This window comes from Lactuca saligna, chromosome 2 (genome assembly GCF_052625555.1).
Source record: "Lactuca saligna cultivar CGN05327 chromosome 2, ASM5262555v1, whole genome shotgun sequence".
Lineage (NCBI taxonomy): Eukaryota > Viridiplantae > Streptophyta > Magnoliopsida > Asterales > Asteraceae > Lactuca > Lactuca saligna.
The window spans coordinates 167035734-167062191 of NC_136418.1; the positions used below are offsets into that span (position 1 = coordinate 167035734).

Sequence of the window (26458 nt, forward strand, 5' to 3'; positions counted from 1 at the left end):
TTTTTGTTTGAAAATTTAAGTGCATGGGTCAATAGGTGTACTTGTTAACTCTGCGAACAAATGCACTTTTCCTTTTTACATGTAAATATTTTATTTCCATTACAAATCAAAATATAGTATCGCTAAAAAGTTGTTTTTCCTACATCATTTTAATAAAAAAAAAATGTCGGAATTGTTGGTTGTTTGTGACAATGACAAATTTATATTTAGTTCATATTTTGATATTTTCACTCAAACCAAAGATATTAAATATTGTCTTATCTTGAAATTTAATGCATCGTCATAACATCATCTTAAATCACACAAGGAGATACTTTTTATAATTTTACTTCAAATATGTTAATATTGGATTTATCAAAAACCTATTCAAACCAAAATTAAATAATCAAAACTCGAAAGTAGTTTAATACCTTGAAATTAAGAGGCGTCGCAAAGATGTTGTTTTTATGTGCATTCCAATTTGGTCATGTATGTTAGTAATTTTAATAACCTAAACATAAAGTATGCAAACTTAAACTTTACATGTTAGATCTTGAATTTTGTTTAAAATAAATAAATAAAAAGTAAGATTACATATATGCTTCTATTGATGGATTGATGAACAATCTTGTTTTTCCAGTTAATTTTAAAAAAAAAAAATTAAATTATCTAAACCCCTTAGCAAAAAAACGTACAGATTTTTTGTATGTGTTTCCTATTCTTTTCAATTGTTTCTCATTAAGATTATATATATATATATATATATATATATATATATATATATATATATATATATATATATATATATATATATATATATATATATATATATATATATATATATAAAGAGAGAGGTAAAGTTCAAATGAAAACCATAAAAAACCACATTTTTACCTTATAACTTAAATCATAAGACTTTTCTCTCATCTCTCTCTCTCTCTCTCTCTCTCTCTCTCTCTACCGACCACCACCAATGTTGGCACCGTCGTTGTCGCCAGATTACAACGATCTTTAGATCTGGAGCCGCCGCATTCAGATCTGAAGCATTCGCCTTCAGATCTGGTGTATTCGTCGTTAGATCTAGAACCCCCGACTTCAGATCTACCTTTACCACCAAGCGCCACCTCCTTCCACCGCCATCTAGCTCACTAGCATCGACTATCGTCTTCCATCAGCTGCTTTGCTTTGCTGGAACACCTAGAAAACACTACATTCTATTTTGAAGTCTGAATATGCTTCTTCTCCAGATCTCCAACGTTTCAGATCTGATGAAGCACAAAAAAAATTCTTCGATCTGCGTCGCCGAAATAACAGATGTGATGGAGTATGAAGCTCTTTGTCGCCTTCAGATATCCGACCACCTCCAGATCTACTTCTTTATTCAAACAACCATTGGAAACTACCTTTATCTTCATTTACACCGGATCAAGTCAGATCTGATAGATCTGAGAATTTGGTGTTATTATACAAAGGTTTTTCTTTCTATTTCATCATTGCATCGTTGGATCTACATCAGATTTATTCCCCCACCGTTGGTGTCGTTGTCAGAGCATCAAAAATCACAAATCGCACTCATCATCTCAACCTACATGTGCTAATCTTGATCTCGTTTTGTTCCAGAACTCTTAGACTTATTTTTTTTCTCTGATATGTTCCATCATCGGCGAAATGTTTGTCGGATTTGTACCAAATCTATTATGTGTCGCCTCTTTCTCATCTATAACTCATGTTCGTCTCTGTCTCTCTTATCTCTGGTCAAAACACCACCAAATCAACATCAGATCTGATGTGTTTGTCCATTTTCAGGTTAGATATGGTGTGTGTGTGTGTGTGTGGTGTTTACATTGATGGTGTTAATAAAAGGAAGTTCTGAAAAAAAAGATGCACACAAGGTGTTTGATGAAATGCCTCAATAAAATTTGGTAAGTTATTAAGCTGTAAATTTAGTTGTGAATGCATATTTTTTGTATATTAAACTATGAAGTTTATGTGTTTAGCTATGATATTTGTGTTTAAAACTGTGAATTGAATGCATTAAGCTGTGAATTTGTTGTTTAAACTGTAAATTGATTATATTAAGCTGTGAGTTTTTTATATTTAACTATGAATTAATTATATTAAATTGTGAATTGATTATATTAAAAATGTTAAGTTGATAATATGCTTTTGAATGCATACTTTTTTTTGTATTAAACAGTGAATTTTATTTATTTAACTATGAATTAAAAGTTTTATGTTGATAATATGTTTTTCTACTTGCATCTGTTGTAGATCTATATGATATAGTTTTTTTTGTTTGTTTGTTTTTTTATGTTAAAGTGTGAATTTGATGTTTTAATCTCTCATTTGTCGTATAATATTGTTAATCTTAGTTTTAACTACTATTAAGTTGTAAATGCATAATATTTTTGAATTAAACTTTGAATTTATTATACTAGTTTGTGAATTTTCTATATTAAATTGTGTAGTAATTGTAATAAGTGTTTTAAGTTGATAATATGGATGTGAATACTACTTTTTATGTATTAAAATGTGAATTTAGTGTACTAAGTTGTCATTTTTGTGTTTTAAACTGTGAATTGATTGCATTAAGTGTAACATCCCCAAAATTCAAGACCAAAAATTTCATTTTTAAATAAGTTATTATAAAATCGTAAGTAATAAAACATCCATAATAACATCTCATGTCAAAACCAAAGTAGAAATAAACAAAACATGTTATCATAAAACAATATCAGAGTGTAATTCCAAAGATCTCATATGCGGAAAACCATAGTGTGATGCGCTGCGATCGAGCCTGCTCCTTTCCTTTGAAAATGAAGTACCTGAAATCAAAACTGAAAACCATAAGCACAAAGCTTAGTCTTCGTCGGCGGTGGTGCAACAGCGATAGCAAACGAACGGCGGCAGAAGGCAGAATAAGAAGAAGAAGAAGAAGAAGACACGAAGGGGTGGTGGCAGTCCTGAGGTTGCTGGCGGCCTTCGCTGATCGAACAATAGGGGTGATGACGACGCTGGTGAGGGAGGTATAAGAGGGGTGACGACTGAAGAGGGTTTAGTTAGGTTTAGGGTTTGTATGGGCTATATACTCGTGCCCTAGGAAACTCAATGCCATAATATCAAGAATGGCCCGTCCGTCTCCCTTTTCTTTCAAAACAATCCCACAATATACCCTTTTAACCCCAGCCATCTAAAATCCCTTCAAATTAAGTCCTAAATTTACCCAACAGCCCCTCCCTCCACAAATTGTTTTCAAAAGAAGTCATTAGATTACCAAAACGCCCCTAGCTTCCAAAATCTTTTCAATTTAAGTCCCAATATTTTACCAAGTAGTCCCGACCTTCATAATTATTTACAAATTCAGTCCGGATTTTACACTTTAACCACCGCCTTCCAAAATTATGCCAATTTACTCCTCGAAATCAATACCTTGCTATATAATTATTGATTTTGGGTTACTATTCATTCATTAATTTATTTTATTTATTTATTAAATAAACGAGGTGTTGCATTAAGCTTTGTATTTTTCTTTTTAAATTACGAATTGACTGTATTAAACTGTGAATTTTCTGTTTGAACTATAAATTGACTAGATTAAGCTGTGAATTATGTGTAGGCCCTAACTATGTGTATGAAACTATGAATTTACTTGTATTAAGTTATGAATTTTGTGTATAAACTTTGAATTGACTATATAAAGAGTGTTGAGTTGAAACTATGATTGTGGATGCATACTTTTTGTGTAATAAACTTTGAATTTCTTGTAATAAACTATGATTTTTGTGTTTTAAACTGTGAATTGACTGCATTAAACTGTGTATTTTCTTCTTAGAATATGAACTGACTATATTAAGATGTGAATTTTGTGTATTAAATTATGAGTTGATTGTATTAAGTTGTGAATGAATTGTCATTAAGCTGTGATTATTTATAATTTTTTTGTTTGTTTTTGAAAAAATGTAAATTTTTTTTCACGGCTTAATATATTAAATTCACAATTTAAAATATGAATGATTTATGTATAAATTTTTTTGTTAATTTTTTTTTCTGAATATATATATATATATATATATATATATATATATATATATATATATATATATATTTGTTGTATAAGTATGTAAGAATACATTAGTTTTAATAACAATTTTGAATTAAATTTAAAATGAGTGAAATAAATAGTTTTATTAGACTGTAAATGTAGTATTTAAGTTATTAATGCATGACTTTGTTTATAGATATGATTTAGAATAAAATAAGTGTTGCGATGCTGGTACATGTGATTGGTGGCAACGTGTGGTGGTGATAGTAGTAGTGTTTGAATTTTTGATTTCCTTGAGTTTGTGAATTATTATAAAATGGTTTGTATTACGTTGTGAAATTTTGAATTAAACTATAAATGAACTGTATAAAGTTGTAATTTATATAAGTTGTGTGTTCAAATACGAGAGCATATAAGAATTAAAATATTATACTGCAAAAATTACAATTTTGCCTTTTTTGTATCGAAAAGAGAAAAAAAAAATTTCACATGTTTAATAAAAATATCATGTAAATATTTACTAACTAATGAGATTCTTAGGGTTCTTAATCTTTTGTGGTTCTCATTTGAACCAATATATATATATATATATATATATATATATATATATATATATATATATATATATATATATATATATATATATATAAAAGATTTTTTGTATGTGTTTTCTTGTTTTTCATTAAGATTATATATATATATATATATATATATATATATATATAAACTCAATGCGAGAGATATTACAAATATAGGATAGCTTGAGTCGAATCGGAAACTCAACTTATAAGATAAACATGGTAAATGTTTATCTTCATTTACTAATGAAATCGGTGATCAATAATTTGAAATAATTCTCATAATAACTTTGAGTTGAATGATAACGATATATACATTTATGTGGTCCAAAAATATAATAATGTATTGAAACTCTTGAAATATGTTTGTAAGAGCAAAAGTATAGATCACAAAGAACAAAAAACTATAATAATACTCAAACTCTCTCAAAGAACAACTGATCATACAAAACAAACACTTAACCTAATGATTATGCTAAACAAACTCGTAATGATTATACAAAACTCGTAATCTAATGATTCTAAATAACACTCTTTACCTCCATCATTGCGACACCCTTTTTCAACAACACCAATGCACTTCCGGTCCTTATACGCTCAGAATCTAAATTTTAGCCCTCATCTTTCTACTCTATTCAAAATATGCACAAAAAATACCAAGTTAATATAGAAAGAAAAACTGTATTTGCCATGTTCAAGACTGAAGGGACCATTTCCATCATTTCTCGTAAAATATTTTAACAAAATATATGTGATAGTACACACTACACGGTACATTTTTTAATCAAACAAAAACCCACCTGAAGTTATTTGATTAAAGTGGCGTCTCAAAGTAAGTTTTGTATCTGAAAACCATCACATGTTTGTCGTCATAAAAACATGAACATTGTGGATGTTGATGGTGCAAATGATCGGATGCAATAACAAATATTTATTCTCTTAAAATTAGTCACACTTGTCCATATTAATGTTTTAATGATTGACAAACATAAATTGAGTTGTTTTAGAATTTTGATGTATACTATCTTGTAAGATCATATTTTAACAATTCATGTTTGGGAAATCTTGTTTCGTGATGCATGCCACCTCCAAACTTGGTTTAAATAATATTTCAAGAATTAATTAATCAACAAAATATTTTAAAAATTAATGAAATTTGTGTTATTAACAAAACCTTGCCAATGCCGCCCCTTGTGGACTGTGGTCGTGTGCTTCAAGCCTTCAACATATTTAAATATAAAGCCCATTCTTTCTCGGGTCCTTTTTCGAATTTAAGCCTGGTCCAGTGCAAAATATGAAAATGGTTTGTTTTGTTTTTACATTAATTTGAACTTTGAAGTACGTATTTTAAAGAGGAAAATAAAAAGAGTTTTCACAAAGTAACCATGTTTTTTTTACTTTTTGTTAAAATGGCCATCAATTTCATGTTGGTGTATGCGACATCAATATTTGCTGAAAAATAGTCCCAGCACCCATTATCTAAGTCATTTTTTTGTTTGGGTTTTTTCTTATTGTTAGTTTATTCATTTGCAAAATTCTCACTCTAAAAATCAATTTTTTTTTATTATTATCTTTTTTTTGTCTTTAATATATATTTCTTTTTGTTTTTTTCTTAATATTATTTGATTTATTCATTATTATCATTATTATTAGAAAAAATTACAAATAATAATAATAATAATAATAATAATAATAATAAAAAAGCAGAATTTCATCTATATTAACTAATTGTTTGAGTGTTATAATTGCATTGTGCATTTATGTGTATTATGCCGAAGAAAAGCATTCAATCCAACATTATACATGGTTTCCATCCACTAGAATGTTACAATTTGTATGTATGTCAATATAAAAAAAATAATATATATACTGGATACGCTTCTTATAAATCAACAATCGCATAATGGTTATCATGTACGTGAACAATCACAACAGATGCATGATTTGAAATGTCCTACGCGTCATACCAAAGTGAAAACTGAAACATTCTTTGCTCAGGTAATGAATGATAACATCATATTTGTAAACAATGAAAATAGGAATGTCTGATATAATCAAACAATATTTATGCACCGCATAACTCAATCCAAAGAAATTCAACAAGTGACTTATTCTGTTAAAATATACACCATAGATCATTGCATACTCTTCATGGTGTATTAATAAAGCTTGTATAAATCTGAATGCATCATCATGCCAATAATCTTCACTATGACCGTGACCAAGAGAAACAGTAATAACCTGGAATCGACAACTGAAACGTTACGAATAGATGAATCTAATGGACTTAAATAATTAAATATTACATATCTAACCCTGTATATAATTATAATATTTATTAATATTACTAAAATCTAATAATAAAAAAAGACAAAAAATCATATGTGGATCAAATATGCAATAAGTAAAATATTAAAAAATAAAATAAAATAAAATAAAAAATGATTCGATGGAACGCTAATTGATTTGATTAGTGTCAGTGGGTACAATTGGCAATTAGGGGTACTATTGGCACCTTATTATAAATAATTTCACGAAGAAATTTACCTCGAAGAATTATAGGAAGAAATGTTTGCAGTATATTAAAAAATTAGTTTTTAAATATATTTTTGGTGGTGTTATAAAAAGCGAATGCTCTAGCATATAGTCTTACGGCTCTATTGTAAATTTGGTGTTACTTATGTAAAATGTCAGAAAAAAAAAAAAAAAATTATTTTGGGGTTATAAAAAGCAAATTTTGTCAAAATAGTAAATTCATCAAGCAATGTGTTTTTACTGGTATCAAATCTTGGCTCAACTACCAATTGTTAATGTCTTGATCTCAAAACGTTCAAGTTGTGGCTTTAATTTGTGAACATTTTGATATTGTCTCAGTTGATGGGAAACTTTTCCTCGGATGAAGTGTTAAAATATTTATTTTGACCACAGTTTTGATTATTTGGCTTTCTAATAACTCTGAAAGGTGACTACTGATTCTCACTTGTTTAGATAAGAGTTACGGAATCAAGAAGAAGGCCTTCATGTAACATGTTGAGAATAATAAGATGATGATAGAAACTTATGAAATGAATCTGTTAAAATGAATGTTAATCCCAAAAACAAATAAGTCTCTCAACAATTTTCCAGTTTAGCTCTACATTAAACCCTACCAAAAAAAAAAGGTAATTAAACCCGAAACTCTACTAGTCCCAGTATAATAACTACTATAAAGATGAAAGAATTTACAAATCTTTGCCAATTGTCATCTAGATCGTTTACCAATCTCTTCATTTAAAAGTCTCATTAACTTTCTCTTTCCTTTATCACCACTCGAATCATCATTACCCAAAACACTCAAGAACGAATTTATCTCCTCTAAATTCGCCTTTTTAAACAGACCCGATACAATATCATCAGAATCTGTAGTCAAACCGCTGTTTTTGTTGCAATCAGGAATATTTAATTCCTGAATCTTTAATGAGTTCTCACCTTCCTTGTGGGATTGAGACAGAAAAGGTCGCGATTCCCAATACTCTTTGCATACACGATTCCTATCCATCGACTGTATACCCTATCAAAACCACATCATATCAATCTGTTAAGATGCATTCAAGATCATGTCATATCATATCATGTCATGTCAAGTTTACCTGCAAGATGGAAGGCGAGGAAAAACCAAACATTTCCATGCCATCAAGACTTCCGGGAGGCTGCAAAGGTGGAAGATTTAATATTCTTGACTTATGTTGCTTTGAGATCTCGTTGTTAACTCTCTCTCTAATCATTTCCCAACATCTTGCTGCAGATAAATGTACAAATACTTCATTTGGATTATTCTCCAATGAAACCTGAGAGAATATAAGTGCATTTTTATCACCTCGTCCACCAAAATACAAAATAGGCGCCTTTTATAGCCATAAAGATTTTTAATTACCATAAATAACGGTCTATTCTTTCCCACATCAAGAATTTCCGAAACATAATAGCACATATCCGTAGGATTTAAAACATTTATGTACTTAACCCGACTCCGAAAACCTGCACAAAAAAAAATAAAGAAATAAATAAATTCAAATTTATGTCTTCCATGGAACAATCATGTGAGATGTAAATCAGGTACCATCCACATTGGAATTGAAACTCTTACACTGACAGTCAGAGAGACTGTCAGTGTAATTAATGTAATGTACCTTTAGGGTAAATGGCACGACTATCGCACCAAAACTTTCCCGATTGGACCTCGCCATATTCCAAAGGCTCCACATGACAATTTATCCTTCTAACAACTTTTGCCATGCGGGGCCCTTTTTGGCGGGGGTTTGTTTGAGTGCATGACGGACTTCCAGAAGCAGCATTTTGTACGTTGTTTCCTGGCCTTGTATTTGCGTATAATCCAATAATTACAATTTTGTCCTCCTTATTTTGTACTCCACTCCCACACTTCGGTATTTGCTGCGATAACACACCCGTATTTTCCCCATTGCTAGACTCTTTTACACTTGAAAGATCCTTAGTGGGACCCGTGTCTTTTGACAAAACTCTATGGCAAGAAAGGTTTTCCGGGTGTGACTCGATGGCTTCTTTTTTCACTTGAGCTTCACCCCCGGTGCACCCTGAAACCGAATCGGTTCGAACCGGTTTATTGTCACCTTCATCATCACTAACCAGAATAACATTCTCATTGGGCTTATTCAAGATTTCTTGGACCTTCTCTTGCCCTTTTTGCTCTTTCACCTCTTTGTCATTGGGCCCATTAAGCCCCAAGGGTCGTGAGGTATCTTTAGATACGTATGAAGTCAAAGAAAGTCCAAGATCGAGTTTTGCCCATCTGTATATAGCACTTAATTTTCCCTCTAACGCCTCAACCAAAATGGTTAAATCTTTAATGTCATAACGAAGAAGAAAAAACTTTGAACCCCAAGCACACGAGCAAAACTGTTTTGCATGATTTAAACATGAATACTTTTCAGGTGAACAGTTGTGACAACCTGCAGCCGATAAATGCAAGTCAAAATAGCAAATGCTGCATTCTCTCTCATTTGTCGCATCAAAAGTTGCCTCCATTTTTAAAGCTTGAGAAGTGTTGCAAAGAAAGTCCCTCCTTACACGCTCAATTTCCACACGTGCCTAGAGAAAAATAAACACATTGAGTTGTTTTGTTTTTGACTTAATACATAAAGAACGACTTAACAGATAAAGAACGTACCTTTAGGGTTTGGGATAGAATCCCATCTTTCCCACAAACAACCTTCCATCTTAAGTTATCAGGTGTGTTCTTTCTAAGTAGATTAAGTTCCCAATGAGCTTTTACAGCATCTCTTGCAGCTCCAAGTAACAATTTATCATGAGAAATTGAGGTTTTTCGAGCCTGTTCACGATAAAGCTCAATGGCATTATGCCCATGTGGCAACCAGTCAACAGGGGCTACATTGACTGCTTCTGCACAATTGAACCCACAGTTGAATCCTGAATGATATGCTCGTGGAAAAGTCAAAATAAATTCTCCTGGATTTTGAACACATCGGAAAACCGGAACTCCTTCGGATTTTAATATGGAAGGTGAAAGTTGTGTCACCTGAATTAAATATAGATAATAAAAAAAAAAAAAGTTAATAATAATCTCCATAATTGACAACATTGTTCAAGAATCAGAATCTTGAATTACAAATCTTACAAGTTTGTGAAGCAAATCAGGTTGCTCTGCAAAAAGGTTAGGTAAATGCTTTTTCATGGCTGCTTCCAATTTAATGGCGTCTTTTCCAGGTACACCATACCACATCTTTGAAGCACCAAAATGCATGTAATTCATTGAATATAGATGATGATCTTCAACATGCTGTATTTTTTTTAATGTTAATATTCGTGAAGAAAGATACAACAAGAAAAAGAAGTAAATCAAGATCTTCCACTCACCCAACAGAATGATGAAAAGCACATTCCAATGTACAACCATGGGACAAGAACACCAGATATATCACTGCTTTCATAAGAAAGTAAAGATCCAGGAAGCCTTGGAAAGTTATTCAAGTTCCATCCAGATCTAACATACTTTTCATCTGACCCGGATACTTGACACGGATCTTTTGGAAACCCGCTACCGAATGTACCCGTTTCCAGGTCAGCACCATAAAGAACCTACATTTTCACAAGAAATGAACAAAAAAGAACATAAATTTTAAGTTGATAAATGCAAAATAAAATAAAAAAAAAAATGTTTTTAGTAAGATAGATACCTCGATTTCTTTACTAGGTCGTTCTACCATACGCCAGTATTCACCCTCGATGTTTTCTAAAGATGGGTCCCACGAATCTTGATTTGTATTCATTTCGTTTCTTCTGAAATACTGAGTCTTGAAATCATCTGCATACTTTTGAAACTCATTAAGTGTGAAGCGTGGACCGGGTTCGAACCCAAAACAAGGTTCAGGAACCATTGGGTCAACAGGGTCTGACCCGTGAATCTTTTGGTCAAACTCTGTTTTCACACATCTTCTTTTTTTCGCTTTCTTATGGTAATTAGGAGTCAACATTTTGGTCAATGAATCACGGTTTTGAAGTTTATCAACTCTTTGGATACGAGTAGCAAAAGTTGAATTTTCCCATACGGTTTTTTCCTTAAGAGGACATGGAGGCTTCCATGATGAAGGTGGAACTATTCGACAAATTCCATATGCTTCAGCTTTTTCTCTTATGCTTGAAATGTACTTCAGAGTATCTTCAAACTCCTGATAAACCAATTAATCATTTATATTCAGACATTTCATTCAGTCCAAAAAGGAAATAAGTCATTAAAACAGAATGGTATTCGTAGATACCTCTTCACTTGGGTAAAACACAGGAGCTTCAAGAAGATCAGGGATTCGAGCTTCTTCTGGACGCCATTTTGCAATAACCTGATAAAATTGTTTTATTTTTTTTAATTGAGTATATGTATACACAATAATTCAAACTTCAAAGTACAAAGTGTAATATTAAATTATGTTTTATGTTAAGTTATTAACCTTTTGGCAGTTGCTACACTTTTCACATCCACGAATAACCCCTTTAGAGATCGGATTGCTTGAAGTTTGGCTCTGCATTAATACCATTAAGTCAAGAAATGTCATACAGACACTGTAACTAATTAAAAAACAATATTTGATGACATACCTTTTCAGATTCAGACTCATCCCCTGAATTGCTATCAAAACGCCCATAGTTTATCCAAGGTCTAGGTCTAACAGACCTCTTAATCGTTTCATCATCATCATCATCATTGTGCTTGATACCTGATTCGTTCTTGACTGGATGTTGTTCAGAAACACTCATGGGGACAGAAACTTTGTTGTCCTCAACTCTTTTAAGAGAAAAGGCTGTAATCGATTCAAACCCTGGTGGAATTGATGGAATATCCATGGTTTCTTCTTTGACATGACGCCTGATGAGTTCTGTCCCCATCATGAAGTTGTTTTCTCAAAAGTTCTTGTTCAAGATTCTCTGATTTTATGAATAATACTTTATCAGTTTATCTGCATCATAATTTGCAAGCATATAGAGAAATTAGTAACAAAGAAAAAGTCTCATGGATTGGATCTGATCCATGGTTGATATATACATATACATAGATGATATAAAAGTTCAAAGAACATGAGTATTGATTACCCCAAAACAAAAGAGAGAGATGCAGTTGTCCTTGGACAAATGCAGTTCAGACCCAGATGTTAAAATATGGATGTAAACTTCAATGAAACCTAAGAATTAAATAAAACTACAGATGATTAAGAATTTACTTAAAAAGGAATGATCGATTTAAAGGTTGATAAATTGAGAACAAAATCAACAGATCTGGTCTAACCTGGCCTTACCCAGATTGTCAAAGTTACCCAGAACACATCAATCAATTAATTTAGGATTTACAGAACAATAACTGATAAAAAAAACAAAGCAAAAGCAGGACTGACTCAGAACCCACTTGCAATAAAAACAATATGCGATTGACCTGGTCAAAATCCCTAAAAAGTGCAAGAAAAAGGGGGATCAGAAAAGAAGGGGAAAAAACCCTGGATACACAACCAGATGAGCACAAGATTAGGATTGCATGTTGCAGAAAAAACAATACCCAATATAAATTCAAGCATCTGGATGAATAAAAACACAAACAGTAATATAATAGGCTAGCCCTAGATAAACATCACAACAAATCTTGATGATCCAAAACTGTACAAATCTGGTAGTGAATACCTGTATAGGATTGATTAATAAGAACACGGTTTTTGTTGGATGATATCAAGAACAGGAATCTGGTAGGAAAATTTGAGGTGGGTTCGGATTTGGATTTGGATTTGGATTTTTATTTTCTTAGGGAAAATAGTAAATATTTTTACAAGGAGACTGGTCCAACCAACTTAAAGTTTTGTAGGGAAAACATTGGTTTAATTAGATCTTTAATTACAATATTATTGTGTTTGTAGAGGGTGGAGGACCATGGATATGTTCGTTGATCAAGAAAGAAAAGTCATGCGTGAGGCGAGAAGTTGGGGAGAAATTGGATTGAATTGAATTGAATGGAATCTTCTTTTAATTGCTTCTGTTTTTATATTTATTTACTGTTTGATGTTTTATTATTTGGGAAGTTTTTGGTTTACCTGTGTGTTGTGATAATGAAGACGGAGTGAGATTGGTTGATGCCCGAATGAGGGAGGAATTGGATCTTTGTTGTGAGTTTTGTTGAATAAAAGCATGAGACAATACTCCTTTTGTTATTGTTACCCCTTTTTTCTCTTGAATTCGATTGGACGGTCAGGATGAAGACACACTTGCAGTTCCAAAATCCGGATGTATTTCAACAACCTAAATAGGTGTACGGCTCATGCAATACCATGGGCTATATTATATAATATTTTGAGTCTTTCTAAGATGGTGCTTAAATTCTTTTTAAGAATACATTATTGTTTTCTCCTAAATTTATACAAAAGTAAATCAGAGTTTTAGTCCCTTTGGTTCACACCGATATGTGTTTTTAGTCTAAGTTTTGTATTTTTGACACCACTTCTTCTTATCGTTTCAAAAGTTGCAATCTAAATGAGCCTTTTTTTTTTTAATATCCTCGTCGCCTACTAGTGAGCCGGAAAGCTTATGAACATCTCTCATTCCTCTCTCATTTGACAACCACATATCGTCTTCGTAGCTGGTCGATTGGCTTGAATCTTTCATTCTTTTGAATCGTAAGCTATTATCAATGTATACCTAAAACCAAACTAATTATTTTTCTCTAACCAATTATCTTTGAAACTAACTATGTCACTTACTATCTATTAAATATCTGTAAATTATCATTGTATCCTTTTTGTTTTTTTTATAATATTAATAATTTTAAGGACCAAACGTGTAAAATACTATTACAAAAAATTTAAAAATATTTTCAATCATCGGACCGTTCACACAGTCACCTATACATTTCCCTTCTTGGTAGCTCTAACATCGACAACAACTTGTTGGACTCCACCTCATTCTACATCGGATACTGGCTTCAATGCTCTCCTTCCAACCTAAAAGTTTGGGTCACTCTTCCACCCTTTCTCCGGTCTCTATCGCTTTCTACCAAATAAAAGTTGTTGATAACTCATTTGGTTTGCCATAGGAAGTAAGTAATTTTGGAAAGTTGAGTCATATATAGGGCATACATAAGTCTCTAATCATTTTCCCTCTTCCTTGTGGAGGTCGTCGTCAATAAACAACTATATCCCCCATTTAATTCTCTTTTCACATGTATCGGTCTAGGACCAAAAATCAAAGTAGTGATTGCTCAAAGAAGAGCAGTGGAATGTTTATGGCATTTTGAGATGGTAGATCATCAGAGAACGAGTGAACGACATCAACATGCTTAGGAGGCGTGAAGTGAAATGGTGCCCCGGTTGTCAGAAAAAGGTCATATTGATGGAATTTAAGTGTTGATGTGGTGTGATGTTTTTTTCTGCTTATTTTTATTTTAATGGTTGGAGGGAGGGAATGGGAAGTGTTTACGGTGGGGATGCTCTGAAGGTCGCATGCAATCTTTACCTCCATCATTGCGACTCAGCCATTGTCGCACTCCTCCTTTATCTTCGTCTCTTTTTCCTCCCATCACTACTCAGACAACACTACAACTTGTAGTAGCTAAAGTTTCTCATACGGTAAAATCTAGGAGTGGGACTTGGATGTCTTATAATGTGTAATTCTAGTTTTAATTGGTTTTCTGAGCTGATTAATGTCGAGTTTCTTAATTGATTGTGTATTCTGAGTTTAAACTCATTGGTTTCATCATGTATAAGTTTGGTTCTTTTTTCCAGCCGAGTTTTCTGTTTTTCCGATGACATTTTGTGGATTTATTTTTCCGACAAGATACAGGTGGTCATAGTGGTGATTGTTGGCATAGTAATTATCGAATGTTGAGTTTTATAGGCTCGTCTTTCCGGCGTCAATTGGATAGTGGCGATGGTGATGTGATGTATTGATGTTGGTATTAATGATGGTGGTGGTAGTGATTGGTGGTGGGGTGATGTGTTGATGTTGGTATTAATGATGGTGGTGGTGATCAACGGTGTAGTGGTTCTTTAATTTGAAACTTAAAAGAAAAAAAATACAAGGCTGTTTTTGTAATTTCACATATACCAAACAAAGCATTTTAGACGGTAACAATTTCAGGGCTACAAGTGTAACTTTTTGAAAACCATAAGAAGGGGTCGTTTCATAAATTCAAAAGGACAAAATTACAAAAATGGTCCTTATGGTTTGCCAAAAGTCACAAAGTCAGTCCTTATTAATTTTTTTTTTTTGATGTAAATGGTCCTTGTGGTTTGAAAAACTTGCACGGATGACCCTTTTTACTAACGCCGTTAGTATTCAGCCGTTAGGGACTGAATTCGTAAGGACATTTTCGTCTTTTTAAGTATAAAGGGACTGAATTTGTGATACTTGGTAAACCATAAGGACCATTTTTGTAATTCGTCTAAAAATAATTTAAATGAGTGGAGGAGGATTTGAACTTGGGACCTCTTCCCCTAATCCCAAACCAACCTAAGCCTTATACCAATAAGCTGCATCCAAATTTGGTTTATAATTCCGAAAAATAAATTATATTATTTAAAATCGCAAAAAAGGATAAATAACAAAATAAATTACAATTTTTTTTACATAATTTTTTTTAATAAAACAAATTGTACTTTTACCGTATTGAAGAAAAAATAAAATTTTACAATTAGTTTATATTTTTTTTACGTTTTTATTTTACGTAAACTATTTTTTATTTATTTGAAAATATGTTTTTGTACAATACGCTATTATGTTGTTATAATCTTATACTATACTTTTATGTTACGTTAACGTCTTTAATTGGTTTAAAGCAAAACTACAAGTATTTTTTTGCGTAAAAATATTAAGAACATGATAACATAACGTAAAAAAATACTTGAATATTCGCTTTAAATCAACTAAAGATGTTAAGATAACGTAAAAATATATTATATAAAAATGTATTTTTTAAATACATAAAAAAACATAATTCACACACACACACACATATATATATATATATATATATATATATATATATATATATATATATATATATATATAAAAGAAAATTACACATTTTTAAGATTAAGTTTTTGTATAATATGTTATTACGTTTTTTTATGTATTTAAATATTACTAAAAAATGTGTAACTTTTTTTTGTATATATTTATTTTACATGAAGTATGTTTTTTATGTATTTAAAAAATACATTTTCATATGATACATTATTACGTCGTTAAAATCATAAAATATACTTTTACGTTATCTTAACATCTTTAATTGATTTAAAGTGAATATTCAAGTATTTTTTTTTACGTTATGTTTTCATATTCTTAATATTTTTACGTAAAAAAAATACTTGTAGTTTTGCTTTAAACCAATTAAAGACGTTAACATAATGTAAAAGTATACTATAAGATTATAACAACATAATAACGTATTTTACAAAACCGTATTTTTTAAATACGTAAAAAAATTATTTTACATAAAATAAAAACGTAAAAAAACATATAAACTAATTGTAAAATTTTATTTTTTCTTCAATACGTAAAAGTACAATTTGTTTTATTTAAAAAAATTATGTAAAAAAATGTAATATATTTTGTTATTTATCTTTTATTTTTTTTTTGCGATTTTACATAATGTAATTTATTTTTCGGAACTATAAACCAAGTTTTGTTGCAGCTTATTGGTATAAGGCATAGGTTGGTTTGGGATTAGGGGGAGGTCCCAAGTTCAAATCCTCCTCCACTCGTTTAAATTATTTTTAGAAGAATTACAAAAATGGTCCCTATGGTTTACCAAGTGTCACAAATTCAGTCCCTTTATACTTGAAAAGACGAAAATGCCCTTACGAATTCAGTCCCTAACAGCTGAATACTAACGACGTTAGTAAAAAGGACCATCTGTGCAAGTTTTTCAAACCACAAGGACCATTTACATCAAAAAAAAATTAATAGGGACTGACTTTGTGACTTTTGGCAAACCATAGGGACCATTTTTGTAATTTTGTCATTCAAAAGTTATACTAAAAATGCAAATAAGTGTGAACCACAAGGACTAAATATGTAATTTAGTTGTTTTTGTTATTTATATATTTAAAACAAAATTTGTCCATATTGAAAAATATATATATAGGAAATGGTCCCATGTTTTTTTAACTTACACGAATTGTCCCTAAGTTATATAAAATGACTTATGCTCTTTTTTTTTTGTAACTTCTATTACTTTTTAACTAAATTTAATTATTAAACATACGAAAAAATTATTGTACCACCACTACCTCTATCTTCCCCCTTCTTTTGGTACTTGTTTCCTTATCATCTATTTTCTTTCACTTACTCTCCTTTTCCTTCACCGATAATCGGCATCTCTGTCAAACACCACCATGATTTGAATATGATAAGAAACAGATGATAAAATAGATAGATTCGAGAGTAGATATGACGTGAGGTCGCTAACAAAAGGAAGGCAACACGATAATTGTCTGGTTGATGGTTATGGTGATGATAATCCCTACTAATAATGGTAAATCAGTCGTTTATGAAAAATTCATATTCAAACTAAAAATTATGTTTTCTTATGATTTTGAGTTTAGTTTAAGTGATTATCGTTCAAATTATATAAAATAACTCAAGTTAGAATTTGATGTTGGAATTAATGACCCCCTTAATTAATAATTTAATCAAATCAATGATGTTACAAGGATGATATCTCATGTTTAGTTTAAATTTTGAACCCAATCAACCCATTATAATCAACTCGAGTCATTGAAGCTGTATGAAGTGTAGAAGCAAACTTGACAAAGTATGGAGATTGACTATGTGTAGTTAGTTGACTTGGGGTTTGGACTTTGGTTCCATATCATTCATTAAACATATTACACTATTTCTTATTTAATAAACAATGTATGAGTTCTTATGTTTATGCTTTTATGGGTTATCTTTATTGTTTACGAGTTATGATGCTTATAATAGTGTATTACATTTCTATAATGTTTTCTCCAAACTTTGAGCTAAAGAATTTTATTAAGTTTAAAGACATACGAGGGTGCTATTTTGGCATGCACTAATATTAGTAACATTTCATTGGAGAAACTTGGGAGATTAAAGAACACTTGGGATTTAGAATACCTATTAAATTGTGATACACTAATACATTTTAAACAACTTATTCGATGGTTGATCTGATGTTTATGGGACTTGATTCGCAATAAATACTTAAATGGTTTTAAATTTGATTTTTAAATTAATGTTTCAGACTATCCATACGATGTGTGTTTCATGAATTGGTAATATGTTTTCACCACTGAAACAATTATATATATATATATATATATATATATATATATATATATATATATATATATATATATATATATATATATATATGTTATCAATTAAAAATTACTTTCCATATATGATTGTGTTATGTTTATTATTAGATTTTACTATTTCATTAACGTTGTTTATTTATTAATCCATCAAATGAATCAATATATGTCTAAGTCCTAACAATTCATTTATTATACATAACATAAAGCTATTATACATTGGATTATAGAGTCACATCTTCCATTTGACCCCATTGTCGTTATATAGACATATAATAAGCCATGTTCATACAATCTATGGTGTTGCGAACACAAGGTATGTGATGCTCGAGCAGGCGAGCTAATGTATGTGGTGCTTGATGACAAGGTTTTCGGTACACTGATCATATGGTTTGTTCAGTTGATGTCATTTGGGGTTGATATAACCAATGTTTAGGTCAAATTGTTATTATAAATAGATCCTTTTGTACCTCTGTACCCTAAATAGAAATTCACATATGGATTAGTTGATCACTTCAATTATGTGAACTACGTTAATTCACCATGTTCTTATTTCATTGTACTTTTATAAATCATGAAAACACCTTTTAGATCTTTTTAATTTAAGATAATATTCATACACATGAACTAATATATATATATATATATATATATATATATATATATATATATATATATATATATATATATATATATTGTAGCCTTTTAATGACAATTGTGGGCAAAAATGGATATAAGATGGAAGAAAAGCATGTGTAAATGAATAACACATGTTGATATATGATGGACGAATAGCCGCTCTTCCTTGAAGACGGCAGATGACATTCAACTTGTGGCTTCTAGCTGGATTAAGTTGCGTTCTAATTATATTTATCTGCGTTGGTTTAAATGGTGTATTTCTCCGTTAAATGTTTGGAATTTGTAACTTTTGTTGGTTTCTTGCTAGTCTTTAATGCACTTTCCGTTCAAAAAAATTCATACCATAATAAGAAAAAGAGATTATATGTCTAATAGTTGTCTTGTTTTTGTTCAAAACTGTTTTCTTTAATAGTTTTGACCATATTTTATAATTGAGAAAAAGATGGAAGGTCTTTTATTATAGAATGGAAGTAAAAGGGACTTAAATGTAATTTTTTCATGATCGCATTGCGAGCTCTAAAACCCCACAGACGGTTCAATCTCCTCCGTCGGCCATCGCGTAGCCGTGAGGCAAATCCAAAATTCCATTAATCGGTAAAAATGAGGCGAGCTTCTACTCTCGTTGCTTCCACTGCCTTATCTCGAGTCCTTCTGGCATCTTCAGAACAACAACGATACACAAGGCTCTTTCAGGTCACATCCTTTTACGCCGGCATCAATGTGGGTTCTCCCCGGCGATCATTTTCAACATCCATGAGATCCATATCTCGAGGTGTCTACTCGGATACTGCTAAGTTTTTTCTGTCTTTAGGTGGTCTTGCCGCCGCTTCTGTCGTTTTTGGCGTCACGTCATTGTTGGTGGAAGAAAAGGCTTATGCCAAAGAACTTCTTAAGCCTGATCTAGTCCCGAAGGACGTTGTACTCTACCAATTCGAAGCTTGCCCTTTCTGTAACAAGGTTAAAGGTAATGTCTCATTCTCATGCTCTCCAAATCAAGAATCTTGTACATATCAATCAGTATCACAATTACTTTTATAGCCATGATAATAGGCAAATACATGCAATCATCAATGATTCAATATTCTTAAGGTATTTGTATTTATGATGCTTTCTCGATCAGCATTCTTGGATTACTATGATGTTCCATACAAAGTCGTGGAGGTGAATCCATTCAGTAAGAAGGAAATCAAATGGTCTGAGTATAAGAAGGTGCCCATATTGATGGTGGATGGTGAACCATTGGTGGATTCATCAGGTATTTCCTTACTTTAACCTAAATAAACTATGTTGGATATTAATCTCAACTATATAAGACTTATTTTACCTTCAGTAAGGTAATTTATCTCCTTTGAAGATACAATGATTCTTTCTTGCAGCTATTATTGATCAGATGAGGAACAAGATCATTCGTGCAAAATCTTCATCAGCTGATGATGAAGAGAAGAAATGGTGCAGGTTTGTAATTCATATCAATGTTCATTAGTAGAGAATGTTCTGAAACAAGAATTATATGCAGGTGGGTTGATGATCATTTGGTGCATATGCTATCACCAAACATATACCGCAACACTTCTGAGGCTCTAGAATCCTTTGATTATATTGCTAGCAATGGTAAAAGCTATATGTGTTCTTTTGTAGTTGACATATATGTGGAGAATGTATACAAATAGAAAGTATATAATCATTCGCCATGACAATGATGATTATAAATTTCAGGTAACTTCAGCTTCTCTGAGAAATATACAGTGAAATACGCAGGGGCTGCTGCTATGTATTTTGTGTCCAAGAAACTGAAGAAAAAGTATAACATTACTGATGAAAGAGCAGCCTTGTATGAATCAGCAGAAACATGGGTTAATGCACTTGATGGCAGAGATTTTCTAGGTCAGCTTTCCATCAAAATTGGACTTTTGACTTTTCCCATTTCAGATGTTGACTTAGTGGTTGTTAATTTAGGGGGTTTGAAGCCAAATTTGGCGGATTTATCAGTGTTTGGGGTGTTGAGGCCTGTTCGATATTTAAAAGCAGGTAAAGATATGGTGGAACACACAAGAATTGGTGATTGGTACTCAAGAATGGAGATTGCAGTTGGAGAATCTTCAAGAATAAAAGCATAGATTCTTAAAAACTTCAAGGCTAACCATTCTTATTATTCATATAATTTTTTTGAGTGAATTTAATTCTAAAAGATGGAATTAAAATTGATATCAGATATGAGATATGTAGGTAGGCATATACAATAAAAATAGATCAATAAGACAAACATGTTGATGTTTGCTTTCTTACAATTTTGAATTGCTTTTTTGTTATTGATTGAATGAATATGAATATAATACACGGTTACACATCATTTGATAATTTGTAGTATGTCAATGTTATTTAGTATGAAAAATTATTACTATGTTATAAATGTGATCTTCATGTATGGTCTATTGAATGAGAAAAAGGAAAAGTTAAGCATATCCATAATAGATATAAGAGAAATTAAATATCTTCATACTATTTTTTTCCTACCATCTTTCTATATATTTAAGATTGCAACACTTGTCTGTATTTAATAAAATTAATATCCACACCTCACGACATTCATGTTGATATACTCTTCACATGAGAGAGAGAGTCAATCGTGCTCTACACCACAAATCAATCGTGCTCTACACCACAAATCAGCATGACCACAATGCAATGTTGCCAACATGATCATCACGAGCCTTTGGAGGGCCTAAATGTTATTAAAACAATATCAAGAAGATGATGTTGAAAATAAATTTTTTGATAATTTAAAACTATATTGTTTTCCATATTTAACTAAACCTAATAAAAAGTCTAAATTGAATTTAATACCATCTATTTTTTATTTTTATTTAGTAATATCTATATTATTAATTTTACATATTTGAATATTTAACTACTTTAATATTATTTTTTAACTTTTATTTTTATACATTTAAATTTCAATTTTTTTTATCCTTTGTTTTTAAGTTTTCTTTTTGGTAGTTTTTTTTTTTGCATTTGTGATTGTTTTCTCTTTTTGGTCTCATTTATCTCTTTGGTCCATTTTTGTCTCAAAATCAATGTACGATTTATATATCATCTCTAATATATAAATGTTTTTTTATTTTCACATGTCTTCTTCTCATTCATTTTGCCACATGCTTTTTTTGGTTTTTTTTTTTCTTATTTTTCACTTGTTATTTTTTGAGGTTTTTCATTCTTTCATTAAATTTCCATAATTTATGGTTATATATATGGAAGGTTTTTATTCTATTCATATAAGGTTATCATTTTATTAATTTAAGAATAAATTCATTAAATGTTACAAACTCATTGATTTACTTTCTTTTTTCAATTACTTTGTAAAATGTTTAATGTTTACATATTCATATTAAACTTTTTATTTTTAATAAAGCTGTGTAGTACACGAATCTCACAAATAATTTATATAATGCTCATCAAAACTAGGCATCTAGTTGTTTAAATTATGATTATATATAATTTCTTTTTGTTGAATGTTGTTTTAAAAGAAAATTCATATATAAGGAAGGATAAATGAAATATATAACTAAGATAAATGGGATGGGGATGTAAATTCTATGTAAATAAGAAATGAAAAATCTAATTTCAGATATTAGATTCTTAAATTCTTATAAAATGTACAAACACTGTTGAATTAATAATTTCATCATTCTAAAGTTGTAAAATATTACTGAAACAATCTATTGAACTATTTCAAATATAGCATAATGTCACTCGCTAATTATATCACGAATTCATCATTCTTATGTATTTTAAACATTTATTTCTCTTATTCATCTTTCTTCAGGACCGGTTGGAGAAAATTTTCATTAGTTTGGGAATTCAAGTGATAAGGTATTTTTACTTTCTAGTTATTACAATATTTTGTTTATATAACAATTTACATTGAGATGCAAGTCAAGTATATAAAAATTAAGGAATACCTTAATTCTTTACCAATATATCACATTTACTATCTATTTTTATACTTTTTATATTTTTTATATTAATAGTTTATAACATACTCCACGTCCAAAATTTGTGTGGTTTTGTTTCGATGAATGCTCTAGATATAATCTAAAAAGAATTTGTACGACCTAAATTTGTTGTCCTTTTATACCATGGAAGTTGTTGTCAAGTGCGTAATTACTATGGGTTACTATATGCATATGAATAATACAATATTTTAATGATTGTCAATTTCATGATAGATTTTGGAGAGAACTTGAGATAACACTATGCATGCCTATAATATGAAGATCTGGATGGTGAAAATGAACTAAATTTTAATCAAACATTTAAAAAATAGTTAAAACCTGGTAAGTGTAATCTTTTAAATAAGTTAAAATATGTAACGATTCAAAAATCAAGGGTAAAAATTTTATTTTTATTACAGCCAAAATATTTATACCATTTATTTCAAACATTACAAAACATTGTTAATTAAAACATTTATCAGAGTTCGTCTCAAAATCATTTGTTGCGGAAATCATAGATGTGTGCACTACGAACAATCTGAGCCCTTCTTTTCCAAATCGATAATACCTGAAACAATAAACAAAACTGTAAGCACGAAGCTTAGTGAATTTCCCAGAGCATACGCACACAAACCACATAATCCATATTAGCTATGAGAGTTACATAAACCATATAAGTCATGCATATAAACATATAGGGATGTCGTGGAAACCTTCCAAGGTCTTATACTTTGGTAAAATATGGTTATATTTTAAAGTATAATTCTTGGTCAGAGTGTTTTATCCCTTTTTGTATTTATAGGCTGTATATCTTTTATGAATGGATATACTTAGCTCACTATAAACAATGCTCTGATACCAATCTGTCACACCCCAAAATCGGAACGGCGGAAACGTTCTGGGGTGGATGACGTCATGTCAAGTGTCACAACACATGCATTATAGTAATCAAAGTACAACAAAACATTGCATTAATAGTAATAGTTCTACAAGGTTACATTACAACACTTTAAAGTAATACAAGTAATGGCATAAATACAGCGTGATACTAAGCTATCTTCATCAACAGCTCCGGAGGTGTACCTGTCTAATGCTAACCTGAGAATACAAGTTATTTGAAAAGCGAGTATCAGCATTTTTACAAATGCTGGTGAGTTCATAAGTATTTAGTGTCATTTAGTCAAATAACTTTATAAAGCAGTAGTTTAAGTGTTTTCAGTGTATTAGTGTTCTTTCCAGAAAATTCTATATTTTCTTTAACAAAAGCAACCCTCTACCAAGACTGGTCAGTGTAATATGGTAAAAGAAGTTTCCCTTAATTGTTATTATTATCAAAATACTAAATTAGATTATTAAAGAAAGCAAGAGGCATCAGGGAAACATATGCCTCAGCAGTGAGGACTGCTGGCTAAGGCAAAAGAATCATAGCCTCCCCAAGTAACACGGGAAACCCCCACGTGGTCGTTACTAGCCGCCACTGGAACCCCCACATGGTGTTGGCTAATTGTCGCAGCAACCTCCACACGGTCTACATTAATCATGGAAATATAATACATGCTAAACAAGTAAACATACTAGGAAGTCATGGAAACCCTCCAAGGCGTAACATCCAAAAAATTTAAGCCAAATTTAAACTTTTTCAACCATGAAATCAAATAGTGTTTTACAAAATGTTTTCAAAATTATTAATCATCAGAGTGTCCTAGAAATATAATCATATGGATGAGGAGCGGTACGATCAAGCCTTTGCCTTGCCATGATCTCTAAAAGTACCTAAAACAATAAACTGAAACTGTAAGCCCAAAAGCTTAGTGGGTTACCCCTAAAATACTCGTACCACACCAATAATACCATATCAATAACAGATAATCAACAACATGCATAATGGGCCTTCGGCCTGACTGGACCGCCCTACAGGGCCTACAGTCTATCTGGATCTATCACGAGCCTTCAGTATGACTGGACCGCCATACGGCCTACAGTCTATCCGGATCGTTCGTAAGGTATGTTGGCCTTTAGCACAAAGCAGGACCGCCTCAACCCCAAACATCAAGCAAATAACCATGTGCACATAACTAACATATACTGGCATGTACAAATATCAAATATAACTATCTCATAGATTATTGATCATAGAAATCTCTCATAACCAGAGCACCAACCTAACTAGGTCGCTAACATACGAATCCTAACGGATCATAACCACATGTAGCATACTATAACCAAGATAACAACAAAAGGGTTGGCCTTGGTGCCTTAGACCCTATTGATATAGTGAGGATAACTCACCTTGCTAGTAGCTCGGAATGATACTGTCCACACCTCCAGATATAGCTCCAACCACCTCGCCTGTACCCATAACTGGTCCACTCTATAATCACTAAAATTACCAAAATGCCCTAGGGAGGTACAAGACATCCCACATTCAAGTCAAGTCAGTGGTCAATGGTTAACAGTCCATGTTGACCTAGGAGTCCGTTTGGAACAGGGCGTTACAAAATGTATACCATAAATAACTCCAATTTATGAACATGTACACAGTTCCATTCATGAGTGTCTTTCTTTGAAGGATAAATGGTTCAATAAAACTTTCCCCAACAACCATTTATACTAACTTGTTCAAAAGTGTCTAAATTTATTGATCCACATGTTTTATGCTACAAGGAACGAACAAGACATGATTTCCACTTTGATAATAAATCAAATTATTCAGTTCTATACATTAATCGAGCTCTAAAGTTATTTCAACCTACCATTAGGCAAATACAAGATGTGAAAATGGGAACTATGGTCTTGGTGGATAAATGGTGTTTCTTATGACCCTCATCATCATCATCTCCATTCACTACCTCATCACCATGACCCTCATCAACATTAGCTTAATATAGTTGGTTATCACCATCACCCTTATAAGCGACACCTTCATCATCATTATCCTCATTTGGTAGTTCCCCATCCTCATTAATTCATGTTTTTGATAAAGATATGCGAGGTTAATAATGTAACAAATGTAGAATAGTTGAATAAATAAAACAATTGTATTAGTATTACCATCTCAACCGGTGACAATGTTATCACATATAATTTGTATCCCTCTTTACTTGTAGTTTCTTCTATTGTGTAGCTCGACTCTAATTACATTATTAATTCTTCATCATCTATTTTGACTACCCTAGGGACAAAATCTTATGTATTACCCTGGCCCAAGTTCTACAATAATAGTTGTACTTTCATCACCCTTATGTCGACTAACATCATATATCCCATTTTGAGTCCCTTTATTAAGAATGTCTTTTATCCCATGTCATTTTCAACCTCATCAAGAATTTCACTTAGCCCATGATTAACCACTCATCATATACATGTTGACTTGTCATATGACCA

The 26458-nt window shown here is 31.3% G+C and overlaps 2 protein-coding genes across 6 annotated transcripts; one reads left to right on the forward strand and one right to left on the reverse strand.

Moving 5' to 3' along the window:
• Positions 1-7652: 7652 nt before the first annotated feature.
• On the reverse strand, positions 7653-13346 carry PKDM7D (Transcription factor jumonji (jmj) family protein / zinc finger (C5HC2 type) family protein). 5 transcript variants are annotated; one of them, XM_078981516.1, is made up of 13 exons: positions 13203-13340; positions 12220-12308; positions 11728-12086; positions 11580-11651; positions 11394-11471; positions 10812-11303; positions 10492-10713; positions 10253-10414; positions 9785-10153; positions 8769-9705; positions 8513-8616; positions 8229-8426; positions 7653-8149 (listed from the first exon to the last, which is right to left on the reverse strand). In XM_078981516.1, the coding sequence occupies exons 3-13, from the start codon at positions 12016-12018 to the stop codon at positions 7841-7843; spliced, it is 3234 nt and encodes a 1077-aa protein (XP_078837642.1). In that variant the 5' UTR covers positions 12019-12086; positions 12220-12308; positions 13203-13340; the 3' UTR covers positions 7653-7840. The 5 variants fall into 5 exon arrangements, with proteins under 5 accessions (XP_078837642.1, XP_078837641.1, XP_078837643.1 ...); XM_078981515.1 differs by lacking the exon at positions 13203-13340 and adding an exon at positions 12799-13115; XM_078981517.1 differs by lacking the exon at positions 13203-13340 and adding an exon at positions 12413-12768.
• A 6297-nt stretch (positions 13347-19643) lies between these two features.
• Positions 19644-21307, forward strand: LOC145029311 (uncharacterized). The gene is made up of 6 exons (XM_078977888.1): positions 19644-20046; positions 20203-20337; positions 20459-20537; positions 20599-20693; positions 20799-20966; positions 21039-21307. Exons 1-6 carry the CDS (start codon positions 19683-19685, stop codon positions 21197-21199), a joined length of 1002 nt encoding a protein of 333 aa, XP_078834014.1. The 5' UTR covers positions 19644-19682; the 3' UTR covers positions 21200-21307.
• The last annotated feature ends 5151 nt before the right edge of the window (positions 21308-26458 follow it).

What these genes read in the sequence shown, in the direction of transcription:
- PKDM7D (XM_078981514.1), bottom strand. Translation starts at nt 12,018, where the DNA reads ATGATGGGGACAGAACTCATCAGGCGTCATGTCAAAGAAGAAACCATG. An exon ending in TGTTTTACCCAAGTGAAGAG is followed by an intron (nt 11,304 to 11,393) that starts GTATCTACGAAT and finishes TTGGTTTATCAG; the next exon opens with GAGTTTGAAGATACTCTGAA. An exon ending in TCGTGCCATTTACCCTAAAG is followed by an intron (nt 8,617 to 8,768) that starts GTACATTACATT and finishes TTTTTTGTGCAG; the next exon opens with GTTTTCGGAGTCGGGTTAAG.
- LOC145029311 (XM_078977888.1), top strand. Translation starts at nt 19,683, where the DNA reads ATGAGGCGAGCTTCTACTCTCGTTGCTTCCACTGCCTTATCTCGAGTC. An exon ending in TTTCTGTAACAAGGTTAAAG is followed by an intron (nt 20,047 to 20,202) that starts GTAATGTCTCAT and finishes TTTCTCGATCAG; the next exon opens with CATTCTTGGATTACTATGAT. An exon ending in TGATTATATTGCTAGCAATG is followed by an intron (nt 20,694 to 20,798) that starts GTAAAAGCTATA and finishes TATAAATTTCAG; the next exon opens with GTAACTTCAGCTTCTCTGAG.